The sequence below is a fragment of the Salvelinus namaycush genome, chromosome 37 (genome assembly GCF_016432855.1).
Source record: "Salvelinus namaycush isolate Seneca chromosome 37, SaNama_1.0, whole genome shotgun sequence".
NCBI classification, from domain to species: domain Eukaryota; kingdom Metazoa; phylum Chordata; class Actinopteri; order Salmoniformes; family Salmonidae; genus Salvelinus; species Salvelinus namaycush.
Window position 1 is genome coordinate 17881399 of NC_052343.1, and position 24108 is coordinate 17905506.

General features: G+C 42.6%; 1 protein-coding gene across 3 annotated transcripts; it reads right to left on the reverse strand.

Moving 5' to 3' along the window:
• Positions 1-1041: 1041 nt before the first annotated feature.
• On the reverse strand, positions 1042-23212 carry LOC120030894 (aromatic-L-amino-acid decarboxylase-like). 3 transcript variants are annotated; one of them, XM_038976406.1, is made up of 14 exons: positions 22924-23102; positions 22487-22694; positions 21245-21358; positions 20753-20872; positions 17987-18121; positions 11980-12129; positions 10761-10827; positions 10495-10589; positions 9540-9607; positions 8240-8316; positions 7170-7189; positions 6904-7002; positions 3846-3947; positions 1042-3479 (listed from the first exon to the last, which is right to left on the reverse strand). In XM_038976406.1, the coding sequence occupies exons 1-14, from the start codon at positions 22989-22991 to the stop codon at positions 3279-3281; spliced, it is 1524 nt and encodes a 507-aa protein (XP_038832334.1). In that variant the 5' UTR covers positions 22992-23102; the 3' UTR covers positions 1042-3278. The 3 variants fall into 3 exon arrangements, with proteins under 3 accessions (XP_038832334.1, XP_038832333.1, XP_038832332.1); XM_038976405.1 differs by lacking the exons at positions 1042-3479; positions 3846-3947; positions 6904-7002; ... (3 more) ...; positions 10495-10589; positions 22924-23102 and adding an exon at positions 23111-23212 and having other exon boundaries at positions 10710-12129; XM_038976404.1 differs by lacking the exons at positions 1042-3479; positions 3846-3947; positions 6904-7002; ... (2 more) ...; positions 9540-9607; positions 10495-10589 and having other exon boundaries at positions 10710-12129; positions 22924-23103.
• Positions 23213-24108: the final 896 nt, after the last annotated feature.

A 24108-nucleotide genomic window follows, 5' to 3' on the forward strand; every position in this document is an offset into this window, starting at 1 on the left:
GAATGATGGAGGCCACTGTGGTCTTGGGGACATTCAGTGCTGCATAAATGTTTTGGTACCCTTCCCCATATCTCTGCCTCGACACAATCTTATCTCGGAGCTCGACGGACAATTTCTTCGACCTCATGGCTTGGTTTTTGCTCTGACATGAAGTGTCAACTGTGTGACCTTATATAGACAGGTGTGTGCCTTTCCAAGTCATGTCCAATCAATTAAATTGACCACAGGTGGACTCCAATCAAGTTTTAGAAACATCTCTAGGATGATCAATGGAAACAACTGAGCTGAATTTCGAGCAAAGGGTTTGTAAAATTATGTAAATAAGGTAAATTTGCAACATTTTCAAAAAACCTGTTTTCGCTTTGTCATAATGGGTTATTGTGTGTAGATTGCTGAGGAAAATTGTTTATTTAATCAATTTTAGAATAAGGCTGTAACTTAACAAAATGTGGATAAAGTCAAGGGGTCTGAATACTCTCCGAAGGCACTGTATATGTTATAATTAGTATACTACCATAAGTATTGGCGCGTTCTCGCATGCATCTGCATATTTCCGTTATGGATCGCCTCCTCTGTGAAGTGTGTGTGTGCAATAACTCAATTCAACCTTTGCATTCCTTCTAAACAACTTAGTCCACTCTGTTGATAACATATTCTAGTTTTGGGAACAGAAAACCGTATTGAGATCAAATGATTAATCGATGAGAAAATGTGCAGAATGTCACCCAAAATCCATCTCGTTCCATTTTCTCCCACTGCTGGCCAGTGGGCTTCCTCTCACTCTCACATTTATACATCCAGTGAAATATCCATCTCATTGTTTTGTCTGTGGTTTTACTGCTCCAACCCTCACTGGACTGTGACAATGCTGCCATCTAGTTGTTTGCAAGGGCGTCACACCAAAACTCCTAAAGAAAATGTATTTGAAATGGTATGATCTGATAGTACTGATTGAGTTTTAAATAGTCTAATCATACATAATCAGTTGTGGGTACCAATGGACCTTTCCAATCCAATGTGAAAGTATGACATACTCAAACACACATTGCAAACACATTTATTTTGTTGTGTAAAGAGGACCGTACAATGATGCCACAAAGCAGATAAGCAGCAGGAAGCCACAAAGCCACTCTATGCCTATAAAAGAATACAGCTACACTTCAAAAAAACATAGGATTGCACTACCACCTTATTGCCAGGTAAAAGCTGATCAAGTTTACAATGCAATTTCCTCCTAGTGTTGACTGAAGCAGTCAGCCCAGTGCTGGTTATATCAAGTAAACACAGACACAAAAGAGACCACTACACATATTCTACACACACACACACCCCTCCATTCCTCATTCAAAAGGCACACTTGACTTGTGAATCAAACCATGGACAGAGATATTTTATCTCTTAAGATGACGTAGTTAATTTATTTCGAGTGACTCTGACATGCTGGGATTCACAGTTTAAAGGTCTAATCCAATTCAACTGGTTTGTTTATCCAACAGCCCAACATAAACATCATATGATGTGCATACAGTAAAGCACACATTTGAAACACATTCATATTACCTTAAGGAAAGACCCTCAAGTCAATTCCTCCTTGGCTCACTGCTACTGCTGAGGGCATTAAGTGAAGCTAGGTACATATTGTTTTTGTGTCTCTTCAAATCAACTGTTGTCTGAATATTTTATTCATGCACTTCAGGGCAAAGGCCTACTGTAAGTGTTTTAACTGATGCTCCCATAAGAGCTCTTATTTGTCTCATCATGTGTCTCATGGGTTATTATGATGTTCAAGACAAAGCTGGTTATGAACCAGGGTTGGGGTCAAATCCTTTTTAATTGAGTAGATTATGGAATTACATTTTTTTCTCAATGCTTCTCTATGAGAACATTTTGGAATTGGAATTTTAGTTTATTTTCAGAATTGACTGAATTGAACATGGGAATGGCCCCAACTCTGGCATACGATACCTGTGTCTCTGGCATACGATACCTGTGTCTCTCTTTGGCATAATCTCAACATGCTGTTCATTTTTGTACTTATGTTTTTTGTCTTCATGAAACAGTGAACAGCTCAAACCTTGGAAGGCAACACTTCAGACAAACAGCAAGTGGGACACTAACCTTGTTTATCTCTTCATACTGTATAATGGTGCCAAACCATACAATGTTTTCTGACTCTTAAATCTTGTTTTAGACTACACCAATGTTTTAATCAATATGTCGCTAAGAGGATAAATAATGTTGTACTGAATTGAATACCTCTAGTAATCACTCCACTAGAGCAGGTAAACTCAGCTGAGTGATCAGAGCCTGGATAAACCTCAGACAGGATAAAGCCCCACTCACACTAAGTCCTTGCCTGTATTTTTAGCATGCTGACCTTTCTCTAAAGTGATTTGGATGAACAGTTGGTTGAGAGGGGACAGGGCAAGGTGGGTGAGGGTGGAGAGGGGTTAGAGGAGCAGGCGGGGCATACACAGAGCCCTGAGGGGGGTGGCACACTGGTGTGGAGTCAGAGCAGAACTCAGTCAGTCTGGTTTTACATAGAACATATGCTTGTGTATCGTCAGTAAACCCTACACTACAGTAACTTATCAGGCAAAACCTTAACATCTGGATATGATTTGCTTCACCCAAAAAGCACCTTTAATTTATTCACACTCACCCACACAAATTCATTGATTCACATACAACCACACAAAACACACATATGGGATGAGACAGCAGAGAGAAAGGGCTGCAGTTTGCTGATGATGTAAACACAGTGAGATCACAGGAGGTTGGTGCCACCTCAATTGGGGAGGATGGGCTCGTGGTAATGACTGGTAGCGGAGTCAGTGGAATGGTATCAAATACATCAAACACATGGTTTGATGCCATTCCAGTCCCTCCGTTTCAGGCATTATTATGAGCCGTCCTCCCCTCAGCAGCCTCCACTGAGTGAGATCCAGGCCTGTAGCATCTCAGAGTAGGCATCAAACCGTGCTGAACTAGGATCAGTTTAGCCTTTTACTTCATAAGGAATAAGATAACATGGACACTCCTACTCTGAGATGCTTTTTGAATACCGGCCATGGTCAGGTGGGGTTAGGGCCCTTATTCATCAAGCATCTCAGAGTAGGAGTGCTGATCTAAGATCAGTTTCTAAGATCAGTTTAGCCTTTTAGATTATAATGAATCGACAGGGGGGACCTGATCCTAGACATGCACTCTTACTCTGAAATACTGCTTGATACATACAACTCCTGGTCCAACCCAGCCTGTCTAGTCCATGTGGATGGTCAGTGGGGCAGCTCCTGCATGACCTCTTCGGCCAGTTGTGTGATGAGTTGCCAGGCCTCGCGGATGTGACGTGACTCGGTGGTGCGGGAGCAGAGGGCGAAGCGCAGCACAAACTGACCAGACAGCAGGCACGGCACCAGGTGGATCTTCCTGCCGTTGTTGATCCTCTTCAGCAAGGTCTCATTCACCTCATTGGAGCCCTTTCAGGAGGAAAGGTTAGATAGATTGCATCCCAAATAGCACCCCATTACCTATATAGTGCACCCTATTCCCTATATAGCCATAGGGCCCTGGTCAAAAGTAGGGCACTATATAGGTAATAGTGTGCCATTTGGGATGTTACAATAGTCTAATACGTTAAAAAAAATAAGAAAATAAATGGATGCCGGCAATGTGAACAATGCATAAGAAGCATAGGTTCCAAAATGTAAACTAAAACTATATACCATAGACCTAACGAGAAACAGTTACAGTCTACTCCAGTCCAAAGATAGTTTACGATGGTCTGTTGAACGTTCGATGATCATGTGCTGAACTAACATTCACAGTTGGCTGAATTGTCTTACCTTTAGTCTAAAGCAGACCAGCCCCAAGACCACGTCTGCGCTGATCTCAAAGCGCTGGTCAGCGCGAACCAGGCTCTCAAACTCTTTAGCCAACTCCACATGCTATGAAGGCAGAGAGACAGTCAGTCATTCATTCATACTCAGACAGCCAGTGGTGGAAAAAGTACCGAATTGTTATACTTGAGTAAAAGTAAATATACCTTAATAGAAAATTACTCAAGTAAAAGTGAAAGTCACCCAGTAAAATCCTACTTGAGTAAAAGTAAAAAAGTATTTGGTTTTAAATATACTTAAGTATCAAAAGTAAATGTAATTGCTAAAATATACTTAAGTATTAAAACTAAAAGTATAAATCATTTCAAATTCCTTTAAGCAAACCAGACGGCACGATTTTCTTGTCTTTTTTAATTTATGGAGAGCCAGGGGCACACTCCAACACTCAGATTTACAAACAAAGCATCTGTGTTTAGTGACTCAGCCAGATCAGATGCAGTAGGTATGACCAGGGATTTTCTCTTTAAGTGCACGAATTAGACAATTTTACTGTCCTGGTAAGCATTCAAAATGTAATGACTACTTTTGGGTGTCAAGTCAAATTTATGGAGTTAAAACTAAAAATGTTCTTTAGGAATGTAGTGGAGTTAAAGTTGTCAATAATATAAATAGTAAAGTAAAGTACAGGTACCCCCAAAAACGACTTAAGTAGTACTTTAAAGTATTTTTGCTTAAGTACCTTACACCACTGCAGATGGAAATGGGTTAAGGTGAACTTCTTGATATGGACACTAGGTGACACCCTGGTAACTACATTTGAATTAATATTATTTTTCTAGACGGTGGTGTCCTTACAGCAGGTAGCTAGCTGGCTGTTGTAATACACTTTTTTTTCAGCAATAGTAGCTACATTGTCTTCAATGTTCATTCACCCTTGAGAAGGGCTCCATTTTCAACCAAAGGGTTAATGTGATGACAACTGTTTGACGAGTGAAAATACTAGATAAACATTAAAGCACATAGCCCTAACCATACAACTTCCTGAATCTAACAGAAAATGCAGTGTTGTTTAGTATGCCCATGGAACCAGGTATATCTCAGTATGGAAATTAATGCACAAGCTCTTTGACAATTAATCTAGTCATAAAAAGGTCAGTGTTAGCCCAAAGGCTGGCAGATGGCAATATTGAGTCATTTCAGCTTACTGTCCAAAGAGGATCTACAGTATTCAGCCGGCTATACATTTGTATCCCCCGTGGACTGGTTCGTACATAAAACATTCTCCATGCGGGCTACAAAGGCATCGATTTCCTCCTTAACTTGATTTAGTGGTGACAAAATGGTGGCTAATGCTACTTCCTGACATTGCGTACAGCGTTCAGACCAATGGTAAACAGTCTGCTGCAACCTGATTGGCTGAACGCGATACGCAACATCCGGGAATTGCAATTAGCCACTCTAGCATTCTGGTGGAAAATGGCGTTTCATAAAGTAAGTATGCAGTTTTTGTATGCCTTCTCACCATTAAATCAAGTTAAGAAGCAAATTGATGCCTTTGCAGCCTGGATGGAGAATGTTTTATGCACGAACCAGTCCACGGGGGATACCAATGTATAGCCGGTTGCATAGATTCCCTTTGGACGATAAAATGAAACAATTCAATATCGCCATCTGCCGGCCTTTGGGCTAGGTCAGTCTATGTTTGTACAAAGAAGTCTGGAAATCTGAAGAAAACAACCATGAAATAGTCATCAAACTGTCCAACCTTCCTTGGAGGGAATGCTCAAAGCTAATGTCCTATTCCTATTCCAGCTCACCCTGTTCAAACTCTTATTCACCACTGGATCAAACATGTAATCCATTCACTAATCATCAAAAGTACCCTGTGTGTGGCATTGAATGCTTAATGAGAACCGAAACGTGTATCATTGCATGTAATCACAATTACACAGTAGTACATCATGATGTACAGTATTTGTAACCAAAGGCTGAGTGAGAACAGGCAGGACAGGACTATTAGTAATAACTCCAATGCCAACTCACTCATTAATGAGGACAAAACTCTGGTCCTAACTGTGATTATTAGCTGACCACTCCACTTCCTCATTCCCAGCCAGTAGGTCACCACCACTGAGGTTTAATGGTCCGTGTGTGTCCACTATAATTAACTTACTGTTCGTATGTCTATTCAGAAACTGTATGCTGCTGTACCAAGATGATAGGTAAAGCCCCATACAGAGACATTTCTGTCATCTGACCTACAGTAGGCAATGGTCAACTTGTTGAATAGCACTGTTTTGTAAAAAGACAACTGTTGCCTACGTATAATTGATTACAAACATGTCAAATCAAACTTTATTTGCCACATGCGCCGAATACAAAAAGTGTAGACTTTACCGTGAAATGCTTACTTACAAGCCCTTAAATCAACAGTGCAGTTCAAGAAGAAGAAAAATATTTACCAAGCAGGATAAAATAAAAAGTAACACAATAAGGATAACGAGGCTATATACAGGGGGCACCGATACTGAGTCAGTGTGCAGGGGTACAGGCTAGTTGAGGTTATCTGTACATGTAGGTGGGGGCGAAGTGACTATGCATAGGTAACAAACAAACAGCGAGTAGCAGCAGTGTACAAGAGGGGGGACAACGTAAATTGTCCGATGGCGATTTTTATGAATTGTTCAGCAGTCTAATGGCTTAGGGGTAGAATCTGTTGAGGAGCCTTTTGGTCCTGGACTTGGCGCTCTGGGCCTTCCTCTGACACCGCCTATTATATAGGTCCTGGATGGCAGGAAGCTTGACCCCAGTGATGTACTGGGCCGTTCACACTACCCACTGTAGCGCCTTACGGTCAGATGCTGAGCAGTCTCCGCTTTACTGAAGTTTTTCTATCTATTAAAGACAGTAGATGAATGCAGTATGCCTCAGTGTATGGCTGAAGGCCTTGTATTGCTGCTGCTGTTGCTTCATTTACTGATAGAGCTAGACAGACACAGACCAGGCTGATTTGATTGACAGACAAAGAAAGGGAACCGAAGCTGTTTCTGTGCTTTGCTATTACCTTACGGATGTAGTCCTGAAGGCCTTTGAGCCCATACATTCGGAACACAAACCACATCTTGAGAGAACGGAACCTTCGGCCCAGTGGAATCTGCCAGTGCTGTGAGGTAGAGGGGGAGATAGGGTGCGGTAGGGGGGGAGATAGGGTGAGGCAGAGAGGGATAAGTGGGTTAGGGTTAGTGGAGCAAACAGAGTGAACTCTGATATGACATCCAGTGCCACTTACACAGACAGAATATAATGATAATAGATAGCCATTCAGCTTACCCTGTAATCTGTAATCAGTCCTGTGAATAAACAGATGAGTAATTATACTACTAGCAATTCACAGCCAACATTTTAATTATTAACATATTATTGAATGTTGTTACCATTGCTGACCTTTATTCTCTCTCGCCCTTGCCAAAGCAAGTGTAGTAGATAATAAACAGATCACTCTCTCGCTCTCCACATACAGTAGAAAAGCCCTGTTGCAGTGGTAATAACCTGTCATTTCATTGAGCTGGAACTGGGGGAGCAGTGGCCTTACTGTGAGCAGCCTTCTCTGTGAGGAGAGGTCGGCCAGTCTTTTGTCTTTCTGTCAGTCCAATTAAGGAGGAGGAGGCTTCAGTGTTGTGTTGAACTGCGTCCCAAATGGCATCCTATTCCCTACATAGTGCACTTTGTACAGTCCTTTGGTGCCCTGGACAAAGTAGTGCACCATCTAAGGAATAGGGTTCCAATTGGGAGAATACATCTGCATCTAAGATGAGTGACACTCTGTCACTGGCTAACACTGGCAGGCAGCGATGCAACATGACCATTAGTGGACTATTACAGTGCAAATGTTTTGTTGGGAGGACGTGAGGGACATCGGTAATTGAATTGGATTGTTTTAGAGTAACATATTGCGTGTTATTTGGTCAGCGTTTGGACGCCTTATTGTATTAACTCTCTAACACAAGTACACACAAACATATGGTACAACTACAGTACATGAACACATGCGCACACACACACTTCCTAGCCATATAAAACATGGAGCTGTGGTGGTGAGTATTAGTTTATCCACCTTGGGTTTATTAGCAAGCCTAAAGCCAGCAGGATTGTGAGGTGAGCAAGCCGACAGACCCTCTGATCCTTGATGTGATATACTGGGCTCTCACACTAATACCATTCACATCCCATTACATTACAGGGACTCCAGGCATCATCTGCACTTGATCAAATTAAACCACTATACTGTAAATATGCTGATGAGACTATTGCTAGATTTACCACATTTAAACCTAATAGATTGGAAATAACACAAAAAAAGTAATGTCAATACAGACTATTGTCAGTGCAAAGATATCTACCCGACTCTTGATGACCATGTTTCAGGTATAGAGGATCCATCTTGAAGGCCCCAATGAGATCAGATCTTTTCTTCACCCTATGGACAGACACTGAAACACTTAAACGCTCTTACCCTATGAGAGCTCCCACAGAATACATAGGGTAGGCTAAAGGGCAAGGCTTTTTAAGAAAAGCACAGAAAACGGCTCCCCCACATACAGAAGGTGTTCAGTGCTACATTAAGTCTTACAAAAGACACACATTACTGAAGTAATTTATCATCTCTATTTTATTGAAGTATATTCTCTTTTTGTTAACTTATATTGAACAATAAAGTTGTATTGTAAAGTGACAATGATCTAAGGGGACACCCTACAAGGGATGACACAGCAGCAGGCAGCATAAATTATGTTTTTGTAAACAATGACATGGCACAATTTGTGCTCTACATTTTGTCTCTGAGAATGAGTTGAAATAATTCTGTTTTCACAATCAGTTGAGCATGAAATAAGAACGTAAGATCATAAGTGAGACCAGGGTCTCTGTTACACATTCACCTGATGTATTGTTAAAAACTGTTATAAACCAATAATACCATACATAAACTGAGATGCTACAAGTAATTTTAACTTTATTCCAGTTATTAAAACACACTATAGCGTCATAAAAAAGCACAGCTATTTCTGAGCAGACTACATAAGTCTCTCCTTACATAAGTCATTTTCTTTGTTTACTGACTTTGTCATGGCAACTCACCGGGGATGGAAGAGGGCATTGAGCGTTCTATCAACAAGAAATGTTGGTGTTGTTTGTGGGGTGATGAGAGAGAGGGCAGATGGGGTGCCTATTCCCACCCACTCTGTTTAAAGAATGCTTTAGGTGTCTAGATATTGCTTCTGGAGGTGACTTTGTTATGACGGCCCTTTGTAGAGTAGTGTAGTCAATAGCCACATTAAGCAACAGTGTAACTAAGGTTAGGGAGAATAGTACAGCCTTAGATTTTAGGTTATAGACGCGTATACAGTTGCACAGTGTCGTGCTGAGCTCACAAGGCAGTTTAGATTTGAATCAATATTAAAAACCATGTTGAAGCCGCTCCCCTCTCCCCATAGAACAGAAAAGAAACTAAGGGGTCTTACAAAAGCAATGTGAAAAATATATATTATACAAATAAAGATTTTACTTAAGGAAGTTGTATGATTTTATTTAAATGACCAGCAGGGAATCTTACAGACTGTCCCCCTGGTCAGATAAAACAACCTGTTCAATAATAAAACAATGTTTCTACAAAGGCTGACTGTCAATCACTTGATAACTTACCACATTGTAGAGCAGTCAAAGTTGACCAACAGCCATTTGTGTGTATTGAAATTGAAAGAGTCTGCAAACTGAAAGAGATAAAAGAGTCAGCCATTCAAATCAGCTGATTTTGACGTAAGTGTACAGGTCACCCTCTTAATACACAAGCCATTTTTTCCCATTTAATTGTAGGAAAACCGTGGTCTTAGAATATATTTGATTTGTCAAAGCCCCTTGCTGCCATCACTAGGTTTGCACTCACTGCAGCTGGCCTATCACCATATCCTTCCCACCTGCCTTCACAGACGCAATAAAAGCAGGCAGCAATAAGAGACAATATCAATCAGAGTGGCTCGTGCCCAGTTGTTACCATGCTGACAGATGCAGGAGCCTGCCTATCACTCATATCCTAGCAACCAGCCTCAGCTGCAGAGGGAGCCGGTGTGTCTGCCTGCCTGTCATTCAGGTGAGTGTGTGTGTGTGTGTGTTTGTATGTGCGCGCGTGTTCCCGCCTCCTCTACTACATCCCTGTCCCTCACCCCCACTCTCCAACATTGTTTGAACTTGTGTCGCTAATAAACAGTGATATTTCTTTGACGAGGAGAGCAGCAGCGTTTTATCTAAAGATCTGATGATGCCTGAGGAAATTACTTTAGCCTTATCTGTGCTCTCAGTGTGTCACTCCACTCGGCTCTGTTGGAGACGCATGCTATCCAAAAGGCCAAAGGATGCTTTTCTAATTTCCAATGGATTATTGGGCATATTACTTATTCTAGCACGCTTCCCTCTTGACAGTTAAATTAAGTTATTATCAAACACAAATTATAATGGGTGTAAATACAAGTATGTTCACTGGCAATTTCACTGGAAGTGTGTGTGTGTGTGTGTGTGTGTGTGTGTGTGTGTGTGTGTGTGTGTGTGTGTGTGTGTGTGTGTGTGTGTGTGTGTGTGTGTGTGTGTGTGGCTGGTTTCTAACCTCAATGCCGTTCAACAGGGGTCTGAATTCAGGACAGATAAAGGAACTCCCAGCATATGCAGCATCAATGTGCATCCAGATTTTCTCTGCATTACCTGAGACAAAAATACAAATGTGTAGACCCAGTAGTACAGAAACATACAAAGCTGGTCCTGAGACATGGCTGTACAGTAGATTCCTATGTCTTTATCAGTCTACAACCATGTGTCGGTGCTAATAGACAGCCTTTAGGAGTATGTTAATAATGCTTTGAGAATCATACTTACATATGGGCCCAAGTTCAGTAATGTGATCAAATGCACATGAGGGAGTGGTACCAAGAGTAGCACAGAACTAAATGAAAGGACAAAAATCAACCATTTCTGGAAAAACACAGTACTTTACATGATATTCATAAGAATGTGTTTCTGGACTGTATTGGACTATTGGTTATTTCTGTTTGACTATTGACTATTGTCTGGACAATTGATTGTGGCATATTCTTTATAATAAGGGGAAAATGAATGTGTCTATTCTAAGTGCCAATCTGCCGCCTCAAAGCTTGTCCATGTAAATTGACGTGTGTTCTGACTTCCAAAGAAGGGGATGAGTGTGTTCTGTTCTGACGTAGAAGGGGATGAGTGTGTTCTGACGTAGAAGGGGATGAGTGTGTTCTGTTCTGACGTAGAAGGGGATGAGTGTGTTCTGTTCTGACGTAGAAGGGGATGAGTGTGTTCTGACGTAGAAGGGGATGAGTGTGTTCTGTTCTGACGTAGAAGGGGATGAGTGTGTTCTGTTCTCACGTAGAAGGGGATGAGTGTGTTCTGTTCTGACGTAGAAGGGGATGAGTGTGTTCTGTTCTGACGTAGAAGGGGATGAGTGTGTTCTGACGTAGAAGGGGATGAGTGTGTTCTGACGTAGAAGGGGATGAGTGTGTTCTGTTCTGACGTAGAAGGGGATGAGTGTGTTCTGTTCTGACGTAGAAGGGGATGAGTGTGTTCTGTTCTGACGTAGAAGGGGATGAGTGTGTTCTGTTCTGACGTAGAAGGGGATGAGTGTGTTCTGTTCTGACGTAGAAGGGGATGAGTGTGTTCTGTTCTGACGTAGAAGGGGATGAGTGCGTTCTGTTCTGACGTAGAAGGGGATGAGTGCGTTCTGTTCTGACGTAGAAGGGGATGAGTGCGTTCTGTTCTGACGTAGAAGGGGATGAGCGCGTTCTGTTCTGACGTAGAAGGGGATGAGTGCGTTCTGTTCTGACGTAGAAGGGGATGAGTGCGTTCTGTTCTGACGTAGAAGGGGATGAGTGCGTTCTGTTCTGACGTAGAAGGGGATGAGTGCGTTCTGTTCTGACGTAGAAGGGGATGAGTGCGTTCTGTTCTGACGTAGAAGGGGATGAGTGCGTTCTGTTCTGACGTAGAAGGGGATGAGTGCGTTCTGTTCTGACGTAGAAGGGGATGAGTGCGTTCTGTTCTGACGTAGAAGGGGATAAGTGTGTTCTGTTCTTACGTAAAAGGGGTTAAGTCCTGCAGCCTTGTCTTCCTGTATCATTCTCCGGAGGGTCTCTCCCTGGACAGCATACTTGTCTGACTGCTCCGTTGGAATCTTCTTCATCCTCACTCCGGCAATCATACCTGCTCGTTCCACCGAGCAATGAGCCTGTTCAAAGACAGTAGAGCAGAGTTAACACAGGTGACTTCAAGATAGTTGGCTATGTCACAACCCAAACAGAGCAGATGATATACATGTAGGTCACTTCAAGATAGTGAACAACGTCCGACCAAAGAGAGTAGAGCTCCCAAGATAGCCAAAGAGAGATAATGATTTTGGTGACTTAAAGACAGCCAACATCGTCACGGCCACCAGACTTAAGCCAGATCATGCTAATAGGTTATTTTACACCAGTCTAAATGATCATTCTATCTCGGCATATAGTACTGTACATTCGCCCAAAGATGAAATAATGTTTGTAGTCTGTCCATCAAGTAAGACGTTAAAGGACCAGTTGTACTGTGTAACGTCACTCCTGGAGAAAAGGGCTGTTATCCTCTTCCCCATAAAGGCCAGTGTTGTCCTCGGGGCAGAGCCATAACCTAATCCCATGCTGCTCAGGTCAACAGAGCAGAGCTAGCATGACTGTGCTGCCTGACAAACAGACCCATATCACGAGAAAGGTTTACCAAGAAAAACTTACAAAAGGACTAATTCAAGGCAAAAAGGAGTTGGAGCATGCAAGATTGATTTATTTTAGTTCACTTTAATCCTTTGTAGAGGACGCAAACAGGTGACTGTCGTTTCAACGTCAAGCTGAAGTCTTCCTCAGAGTGACTTAACCATTGCACTTACCTCCTATTTATAGCCTAGTGGCCCATTGAAACACAACAGTGCTAGAGGCATTACTGCAGATCCGGGTTCATTCCCGGGCTGTGCCACAACCAGCCGTGGCCGGGAGTCCCATAGGACGGCACACAATTGGCCCAGCATCGTCTGGGTTAGGGGAGGTTTTGGCTGGTGGGGATTTAATTGGCTCATCGCATTCTAGTGACTCCTTGTGGTGGGCCGGGTGCCTGCGGGCTGACCCCCGGTAGCCAGCTGAACGGTGTTTCATCCGACACATTGTTGCGGCTGGCTTCCGGGTTAAACTGGTGGGTGTTAAGTAGAGCGGTTAGGCGGGTCATGTTTCGAAGGGCGCAATACCCCACTTTCACCTCTCCCGAGCTGATTGGGGAGTTGCAGTGATGAGACAAGATCGAAAATTGGGGAGGAAAAGGGGGTAAAAAAATATATACAGTACCAGTCAAGAGTTTGGGCACACCTACTCATTCAAGGGTTTTTCTTTATTTTTACTATTTTCTACGTTGTAGAATAATAGTGAAGACATCAAAACTATGAAATAACACATATGGAATCACGTAGTAACCAAAAAAAGTGTTAAACAAATCAAAACATATTTTATATTTGAAATTTTCCAAAGTAGCCATTTTTTGCCTTGATGACAGCTTTGCACACTCTTGGCATTCTCTCAACCAGCTTCATGAGGTAGTCACCTGGAATGCATTTCAATTAACAGGTGTGCCTTGTTAAATGTTAATTTGTGGAATTTCTTTCCTTCTTAATGCGTTTGATCCAATCAGTTGTGTTGTGACAAGGTAGGGGTGGTATACAGAAGATAGCCCTATTTGGTAAAAGACCAAGTCCATATTATGGGAAGAACAGCTCAAATAAGCAAAGAGAAACGACAGTCCATCATTACTTAAAGACATGAAAGTCAGTCAATGAGGAACATTTCAAGAACTTTGAAAGTTTCTTCAAGTGCAGTCGCAAAAACCATGAAGGGCTATGATGAAACTGGCTCTCACGAGGACCACCACAAGAAAGGAAGACCCAGAGTTACCTCTGCTGCAGAGGATAAGTTCATTAGAGTTACCAGCCTCAGAAATTGCAGTCCAAATAATTGCGTCACAGAGTTCAAGTAACAGACACATCTCAACATCAACTGTTCAGAGGAGACGGCGTGAATCAGACCTTCATGGTCAAATTGCTGCATAGAAACCACTACTAAAGGACACCAATAATAAGAATAGACTTGCTTGGGCCAAGAAACACGAGCAATAGAAATTAGACCGGTGGAAATCTGTACTTTGGTCTGAATTTGAGATTTTTGGTTCCAACCGTTGTGTCTGTGAGACGTAGAGTAGGTAAACGGATGATCTCCGCATGTGTGGTTCCCACCGTGAAGCATGGAGGAGGAAGTGTGATGGTGTGGGGGTGCTTTGCTGGTGACACTGTCAGTGATTTATTTACAATTCAAGGCACACTTAACAAGCATGGCTACCACAGCATTCTGAGCGATACGCCATCCCATCTGGTTTGCACTTAGTCTGATCATTTGTTTTTCAACAGGACAATGACCCAACACACCTCGAGGCTGTCACACCCTGATCTGTTTCACTTGTATTTGTGATTGTCTGCACCCCCCTCCAGGTGTCGCCCATCTTCCCCATTATCCCCTGTGTATTTATACCTGTGTTCTCTGTTTGTATGTTGCCAGTTCATCTTGTTTGTCAAGCCAACCATCATTTTTGTGTCAGCTCCTGCTTTTTCCCAGTTTCTCTTCTCTCATCCTCCTGGTTTTTGACCCTTGTCTGTCCTGACCCTGTACCCACCCGCCTGACCACTCTGCCTGCCGCTGACCCTGAGCCTGCCTGCCGTCCTGTACCTTTGCCCCACCTCTGGATTACCCACCTCTGCCTGACCTGACCCTGACTGCCGTCCTGACATTGTTACTTCGGCACGGTCTGCATCTGGGTCTTACCTTGATACCTGATAGAGGCAAAGTGTGGCTACTTTGAAGAATCTAAAATATATTTTGATTTGTTTAACACTTTTTTGGTTACTACATGATTCCATATGTGTTATTTCATAGTTTTGATGTCTTCACTATTATTCTACAACGTAGAAAATAGTAAAAATAAAGAAAACCCCTTGAATGAGTAGGTGTGTCCAAACTTTTGACTGGTAGTGTAAATAAAAAATAAATAACAATAAACAATTATAATGATGAAATATATGAATGTAAATGGCAAATTATAGCGCAAAGTAATACAAATAATAATGTGCATTTGAGCATATACAGTACATGATATTTGTAGCGCTACAATTAATGAAGCTTTGATTAACGACACATTTATTTTATAATTAGTATTATTTTGTGCTATAATTTGCCATTTACCTTGAAACATATTATCATTATAATTATTTTACATTGTTGTGTCTCAATGGGCCACTAGGCTATACATTGGAGCTAAGTGCAATGGTCAGTTCACTCTGAGGAAGACGTCAGCTTGACGTTAAAACGTCAGTCACCTGTTTTCATCCTGTTCAATGGATTAAAATGAGCTAAAATAAATACATCTCTGTTGCGTGCTCCAACTCCTTTCTGCCTTGAATTAGTCCTTTTGGAAGTTTTTCTTGCTAATGATTTTTGTCTACTTTGTTGAGCACCTCTCCTTTCCTTTTGCTGAAGCACCAACGCACCAATGCGTTGCGGCTCACAGGCCTTCTTCAGGGTGCACAGCAGTGACAGGCGAAATGAACGACCAGAAATTAAAGGGGAATGCATTCATAAAGTATTGAGACCCCTTCACTTTTTCCACATTTTGTTACGTTACATCCTTATTCTAAAATTGATTAAATAGTTTTTTTTCTTCATCAATCTACACACGATACCCTATAATGACAAAGTAAAAACTGTTGTTTTTTTTAGAAATGTTTGCAAATATATATATATAAAAAAATATGAAATATCACATTTTCTTTTCTTTTTTTAATTTAAATTATTTTTTTAATTATCCCATTTTCTCCCCAATTTTCGTGGTATCCAATCGCTAGTAATTACTATCTTGTCTCATCGCTACAACTCCCGTACGGGCTCGGGAGAGACGAAGGTCGAAAGCCATGCCTCCTCCGAAGCACAACCCAACCAAGCCGCACTGCTTCTTAACACAGCGCGCCTCCAACCCGGAAGCCAGCCGCACCAATGTGTCGGAGGAAACACCGTGTACCTGGCCCCTTTGGTTAGCGCGCACTGCGCCCGGCCCGCCACAGGAGTCGCTGGAGCGCGATGAGACAAGGATATCCCTACCGGCCAAACCCTCCCTAACCCGGACGACGCTATGCCAATTGTGCGTCGCCCCACGGACCTCCCGGTCGCGGCCGGCTGCGACAGAGCCTGTGCGCGAACCCAGAGACTCTGGTGGCGCAGCTAGCACTGCGATGCAGTGCCCTAGACCACTGGGCCACCCGGGAGGCCGAAATATCACATTTACATAAGTATTCAGACCCTTTACTCAGTACTTTGTTGAAGCACATTTGGCAGCGACTACAGCCTCAAGTCTTCTTGGGTATGACGCTACAAGCTTGGCACACCTGTATTTGGGGAGATTCTCCAATTCTTATCTTCAGATCCTCTCAAGCGCTGTCAGGTTGGATGGGGAGCGTTGCTGCACGGCTATTTTCAGCTCTCTCCAGAGATGTTCGATCGGGCTCTGGCTGGGCCACTCAAGGACATTCAGAGACTTGTTCCGAAGCCACTCCTGCGTTGTCTTGGCTGTGTGCTTAGGGTTGTTGTCCTGTTGGAAGGTGAACCTTCAGTCCTTCGCCTCGCTCTGGAGCAGGTTTTCATCAAGGATCTCTCTGTACTTTGCTCCGTTAATCTTTCACTCGATCCGGACTGTTCTCCCAATCCCTGCCGCTGAAAAACATCCCCACAGCATGATGCTGCCACCACCATGCTTCACCATAGGGATGGTATTGACCAGGTGATGAGCGGTGCCTGGTTTCCTCCATACAGGACACTTAGCATTCAGGCCAAAGTGTTCAATCTGTTTTTATCAGACCAGATAATCTTGTTTCTCATGGTTTGAGAGTCCTTTAGGTGCCTTTTGGCAAACTCCAAGTGGGCTGTCATGTGCCTTTTACTGAGGAGTGGCTTCCGTCTGGCCACTCTACCATAAAGGCCTGATTGGTGTTGTGCTGCAGAGATTCTTGTACTTCTGGAAGGTTCTCCCAACTCCACAGAGGAACTCTGGATCTCAGTCAGAGTGACCATAGGGTTCTTGGTCACCTCCCTGATCAAGGTCCTTCTCCCCCGATTTCTCAGTTTGGCCGGGCGGCAAGCTCTAGGAAGAGTCTTGGTGGTTCCAAACTTCTTCCATTTAAGAATGATGGAGGCCACTGTGTTCTTGGGGGATCTTCAAAGCTGCAGAAATGTTTTGGTACCCTTCCCTGTGCTTTGACACAATCCTGTCTCAGAGCTCTACGGACAATTTATTTGACCTCATGGCTTAGTTTTTGCTCTGACATGCACTGTCAACTGTGGGACCTTATATAGACAGGTGTGTGCCTTTCCAAATCATGTCCAATCATAGGTGGACTCCAATCAAGTTGTAGAAACCTCTCAAGGATGATCAATGGAAACAGGATGCACCTTAGCTCAATTTAAAATCGCATAGCAAAGGGTTTGAATACTTATGTAAATAAGGTATTTCTGTAAAAAAAAAAAAAAAAAAAAGACATTTGCAAACATTTCTAAAAACCTGTTTTCGCTTTGTCATTACAGGGTGTAGATGTTTAGATTTATGAGGGAAAACATTTATTTTATCAATTTGAGATTAAGGCTGTAACTTAACAAAATGTGGAAAAAGTGAAGGGGTCTGAATACTTTCCGAATGCACTGTATATTATATTAAACAATAGATTAAGAGGAACTAATACCCAAAACTATAAAGAGAAAAAACAAACATTTGTTTATTTTTTCTCTTAATTATTTTGGAAATTATTCCCTCTGTATCTATTGGTAAATATTGTTAACCAATAGATAAATTAGAAGTCCAAAACGCACCTGCATTACGGTGGGACTGATTGGGTTAAAGTGCTCTAAAGTGCTCATCTAGTTTTGTGACCTGACCTGTTCAGGGTAGGAGTAGGATTAATAACAACAGAGTAGAAACCTGACCTGGTCTGAGGAGTAGGCCACCAGTTTGGAGGTAATGCCAGTCTCTGGATATTGTGGGTCACTGGCCAGGATCATTCTGACCACCCTGCAGCGGGCAGCTAGGAGAGCCACAAGAGTTGCCTCACTGGCCGTACCCTACAGAAAGACAGACGAATGTAAGGGGGTGAGTTTCGATGACTTCAGTCAAACCAGTAGACCTTGCAACATGTACATCCTCTACAGTCATAGGGAGGTCCCACATTCTATTAAAAAAAAACAGACTTTACATGTAAAATCTGCTCCACATAAACCTGATGGTTTTCAAATAGCTCTTGTTCTTTGCTGAGGCTACTCATATGAACAGTCACTTAACCAACAATGCAGTTTTAAGAAAATAACAACAACAAAAAAGTAAGGGATAAAAGTAACAAATAATTAAAGAGCAGCAGTAAAATAACAATTGTGCGGGGGCACTGGTGTCAAGGTAATTGAGGCAATATGTACATGTAGGTAGAGTTACTAAAGTGACTATGCATAGATGATAACAGAGAGTACTGCAAATAGTCTGGGTAGCCATTTGATTAGATGTTCAGGAGTCTTATGGCTTGGGGGTAGAAGCTGTTTAGAAGCCTCTTGGACCTAGACTTGGCGCACTGGTACCGCTTGCCGTGCGGTAGCAGAGAGAACAGTCTATGACTAGGGTGGCTGAAGTCTTTGACAATTTTTAACCCCTAAACCTGCTATAGAGGTCCTGGATGGCAGGAAGCTTGGCCCCGGTGTTGTACTGGGCCGTACGCACTACCCTCTATAGTGCCTTGCTTTCGGAGGGCGAGCAGTTGCCATACCAGGCAGTGATGCAACCCGTCAGGATGCTCTCGATGGTGCAACTGTAAAACCTTTTGAGGATCTGAGGACCCAAAGGGGGAGGTGGCCTCCATCATTCTTCCATTCAAGAATGATGGAGGCCACTGTGTTCTTGCGGACCTTCAATGCTGCAGACATTTTTGTACCCTTCCCCAGATCTGTACCTCGACACAATCCTGTCTCGGAGCTCTACAGACAATTCTTTCAACCTCATGGTTTGGATATGCACTGTCAACTGTGTTTTTTCTTCTTCCTTCTAAAACTTGTTTTCACTTTGTCATGATGGGGTATTGTGTGTATATTGATGAGAAACAAATTATATTTAATGCATTTTAGAATAAGGCTGTAACATAATAAAATGTGAAAAAGTGAAGGGGTCTGAATACTTTTCGAATGCATTACATTTACATTTAAGTCATTTAGCAGACGCTCTTATCCAGAGCGACTTACAAATTGGTGCATTCACCTTATGATATCCATGCACTGTACTTTAATTACCTCGTACCCCTGCACATCCACTAGGTACTGGTGTCACGCCCTGACCTTAGAGATCCTTTTTATGTCTCTATTTTGGTTTGGTCAGGGCGTGAGTTGGGGTGGGCATTCTATGTTTTCTATTGGCCGGGTGTGGTTCTCAGAGGCAGCTGTCTATTGTTGTCTCTGATTGAGAACCATACTTAGGTAGCCTTTTCCCACCTGTGTTTTGTGGGTAGTTGTTTTCTGTCTTTGTGTCTGTACCAGACAGGACTGTTTCGTTTCGTTTCATTCTCTTTGTTATTTTGTTTAGTGTTCTGATTTAATAAATTAACATGAACACTTACCACGCTGCGCTTTGGTCCGATGATTCCTCATCTTCAGACGACGATCGTTACAACTGGTAGTCCTTGTATCATTACAAGTTATCATTATTCATTATGTATCTATTATTACTTATATTATGACATGTTTAACTTTTCTATTATTTCTCTATGTTCTTTCTCTCTGCTTTGTTGGGAAGGGCCCGTAAGTAAGTATTTCAGTAGTCCACACCTGTTGTTTAGGATGCATGTGACGAATACTATTTGATTTTACAGTATAATAATTTCACTCACAATCATAAATGCAAATCTCACTCATTAGCTTCTGTTTGATAAAACTGCTCCTAAATGCATCTCATACTCTTTCAAATGCTCATCTGAACATGGTGCATCATGTGAGATGGCAATTTGTCACAGCTCTCATAAGGCTGGCAACAAGTGATAGGAGGCCTACTTGTTGCCATAGTGAAGCGCACTTAAAACCCCAGCCACAAACAAAACACCCCTAGGATGAGCCATACTCCTCGATGGATTCAATAGAGGGCCATTACATTATCTGTCAGCCTTCTCGCTCATGCCTCAGCCACCTCTCCTATCTCATTCCTGGCTGAGACAGTCTCCTCAGCTGCACTGCTGTATCCACAACAATAAATGAACGCTTTACCACATGAAATAAGTACCCACAACCCCAAAACACACACACACACGCCCATCTTTGACTGACATATTAAAAGGCAATTTCCTGCTGTTTATCTGGTGTTGTGAGGTGAAAATTTACCAAAACATATATGAGAGACAAATTGCTGGCAGCGACAGAATCGTGAGCAGTCAATTGCTTTTCCTAACATCTGCATTGTTTTAAAAGGCAAAGTGGCACGGGCTGTAAATATGGTTTTGACCCTACTGTGAATGCCATGTGTTCTGTACAAACATTTGATTTATATTGGACTTGGATATCCTTACTTGAAATATGACTACGACAAATATCTGACTACATTATTGATTTAAATTAATTGAGTAATTAAATGTATTTGAAAGTATGTTGTGGCAATGTAGCAATATAACTGTGGAAATAAAAGCAATGCATTGTCTTACCCCAAAGAAATGGTTGGTAGTTTTACCATACCTGGATGACGCCTCCTCCTTGTCCGTGTGTCCCGGCGATGAAGTCTTCTGGCAGCTTGAGCATCTTCCCCAGCCAGTCCATCATGACTGTCTCCAGCTCTGTACACGCCGGGCTGGCAGCCTACAATAACATGGGGTTAGAGACAGGGTCAACACACAGCTCTGTACACGCCGGGCTGGCAGCCTACAGTACCGTGGAGTTACCACACCATTTGGACATGGACCAATATTAGCATTTTTCGCATCAATGAATTGAATTTGTGCCACAAATGCTAAAACGTGAATATTTGGAAACAGTGCTATGGAATCTTAACCAAAGCATGGATTGCTGTCATACCTTGTCCATAAATTGCTTACAGGGTAAGGAAGCCAACATGTAATTTTGTAATGTGGGTGAACTATCCCTTTAATGTCTTAAAATGTTGATACTGTTCAAATCACATTCAAAAGAAAAAGAGAGGATGACAGAAACAGATGACAAGGTCATACATACCCAGGAGAATCCGATGCAACCAATAGCTCCAGACAGCATGTCTGCCAGCATGGCCGGGAAGGAGTTAGCCGTGGGGAAGTAGGCATAGAAGTACGGGCTGTGCCAGTGGGTCACCTAAACACAGAGGAAGAGTCATGTCAGGTAGCCTAGAGGTTAGTCTGGTTCAAATCCAGTAACCTGACGGAGTAAATCTGACAGGATGTGTGCTGGCAATCAGAGGTTTGCTGGTATCAAAATCCTGCTATATACCATGCCTTGCCATGGTGCCACTGAGCCCTTGAACAAGGCACTTAACCCCTAAACTGTTCTAGCCCTTGAGCAAGGCAGTTAAACTGTTCCGGGCTGAATTCTAGTCTTGTGCGTGTTTGGGGCACCAAGCTAGAGGCTGCCAGTGTCCCTGTCTGTCTCCCTTACATGCTTTTCCCATGGTGAGTCATTCATTAGACTAACCGGGCTTATTCCACACTGTTAAAAGCAGAGGTGGTAAAGGAAAAAATATATGTTTTAGAGGGTCAGATTGATAAGGGAATAACAGCTTTTGTGTTACAGCTAAGGAAAGGGTTTGGGTTGGGAGTAGGGGGCAGATAGATTGAAACTGGTTTGTTTCTCTGGTGGTGAGATTATTGATGTGAGGTTAGTCATTCATTTAAAGTCTTTGAACATTGCCATGTGAAAGGCCACAGAATGCAGAGAATTTTACAACCATTTGCAAAAACAACTACATGGCTGATACGTGTCATATACAGTTAATGTGAGCTTTCATGAACTGATTTCTCAGTACAACCAACAAAGGACAACGGAACACTTTGTCTCGTTAACAAAACGTTCAACACTGAAGCTCCTTACTGTACATCTTCTGAATGATCACTAAACAACAGTCAACAGACCAGGAGTTGATACAGATATTGTGATAATGCCTCCCCCATAACGTAGCGGTTAGTGACTGTGTGCATTGAGTGTTGTGTATGTTCTCATGATCTCATGTTCAATGCAGCCTGATGCCACTGGGTAAACAGCTCATTGGTATGATCAATAATATTATCATATTTAATTCTTAACTTTTCACTGACGAAATCTGGGAGAAAGCAGATCTCCAATAACAGAGTACCTGACCTATAGCAAGTTATGAATATCTTATGTATGCAACCTTCAAGTAAAGTGTTACCATCATGGTACAGCTGTAATCAGCCTTCAATCAATAGTCACCTCATCTATAACAATATAATAATCTAAGCCGCCTACCCCAGGCATGATGACCCTCTCAATGTCTTTGACCACGTCCTCGTAGGTGTCAGGCTCCTCAGGGGCCTCCTCAGGGATGAGGGACCGCAGGTACCCAGGCTCCACGTCGGGGTACACCGTCCTCTGCTCTATGTTCTCCAGGTAATCTGCTATCAGGTCTACCATCTCCTTCCCTCTCCTCCGGAACTCTGTAGCGTCCATTGTACAACTGGAACAGACAAATATCCCACTTCATTGTCCCAACCTTCACTAACAGTCCTACACACTTAATCCCCACCAACTCAAATCACTGGTAAGAACCTGTTTGCTCGCACACACACGATTTAGCAAGCCACATTGTGACAATGTCACCTCGCTTCCAGACAAACTAAACACCTTCTTCGCCCTGCTTTGAGGAAATCAACACTGAACTGCCAACGTGGGCCCCTGCCACTCACGGGGACTTTGTGCTCCCGATCTCTGTGGCTGACGTGAGTACACAGAACCCAAACCGGCCATCGTGCATTATTGTATTTTGTTCCCCCACACCAAACACGATCACGACACGCAGGTTAAAATATCAAAACAAACTCTGAACGATTATATTAATTTGGGGACAGGTAGAACAGCATTACTGCCACTGACCTTGTTCGTCTTTGTCACCCACGTGCGTATAACCAATGAGGAGATGGCACGTGGGTACCTGCTTCTATAAACCAATGAGGAAATGGGAGAGGCAGGACTTCCAACGCGATCTGCGTCAGAAAAATAACTGATTATGCTGACCAGACCGGACACGTCGCGTGCGCGAGGGTCGCAAAATAAATTTAGAAAGCCATGTTATTCAATTATTGCACCCACACTGCGCCATCGTGCATAAATGTATTTTGCCCCCCCCACACCAAACGCGATCACGACACGCAGGTTAAAATATCAAAACAAACTCTGAACCAATGACATTCATTTGGGGACAGGTCGAAAAGCATTAAACATGTATGGCAATTTAGCTTGCACTTGCTAGCTAACGTGAATTTGTCCTATTTAGCTAGCTTGCTGTTGCTAGCTAATTTGTCCTGGGATATAAACATTGAGTTGTTATTTTACCTGAAATGGACAAGGATCTCTACTCCGACAATTAATCCACATATAAAACGGCCAACCGAATCGTTTCTAGTCATCTCTCCTCCTTCCAGGCTTTTTCATCGTTTAAATTATATAGTGATCGCATCTAAACTTTCATTGTATTACCACGACTACCGGCAAAATAGTTCGTCTTTCAATCTCCAGACGCGCGCGAGGCAGTGTGGGTGCAAAAATTGAATATCAGATTTCTACATTTATTTGGAACGAGAGCGGTGTATAGACATTTAAGTGTTTTAACCCTCGCAAGGCTGCCGGCCCAGATGGCATCCCAAGCCATGTCCTCAGAGTATGTGCAGACTAGCTGGCTGGAGTGTTTACGGACATATTCAATCTCTAACTATCCCAGTCTGTTGTCCCCACTTGCTTCAAGATGTCCACCATCGTTCCTGTGCCCAAGAAAGCAATGACTATTGCCCCGTAATCATTAAAGTGCTTTGAAAGGTTAAGGACCATATCACCTGCATCTTACCTGACAACCTAAAACCAATTTGCATACCTCC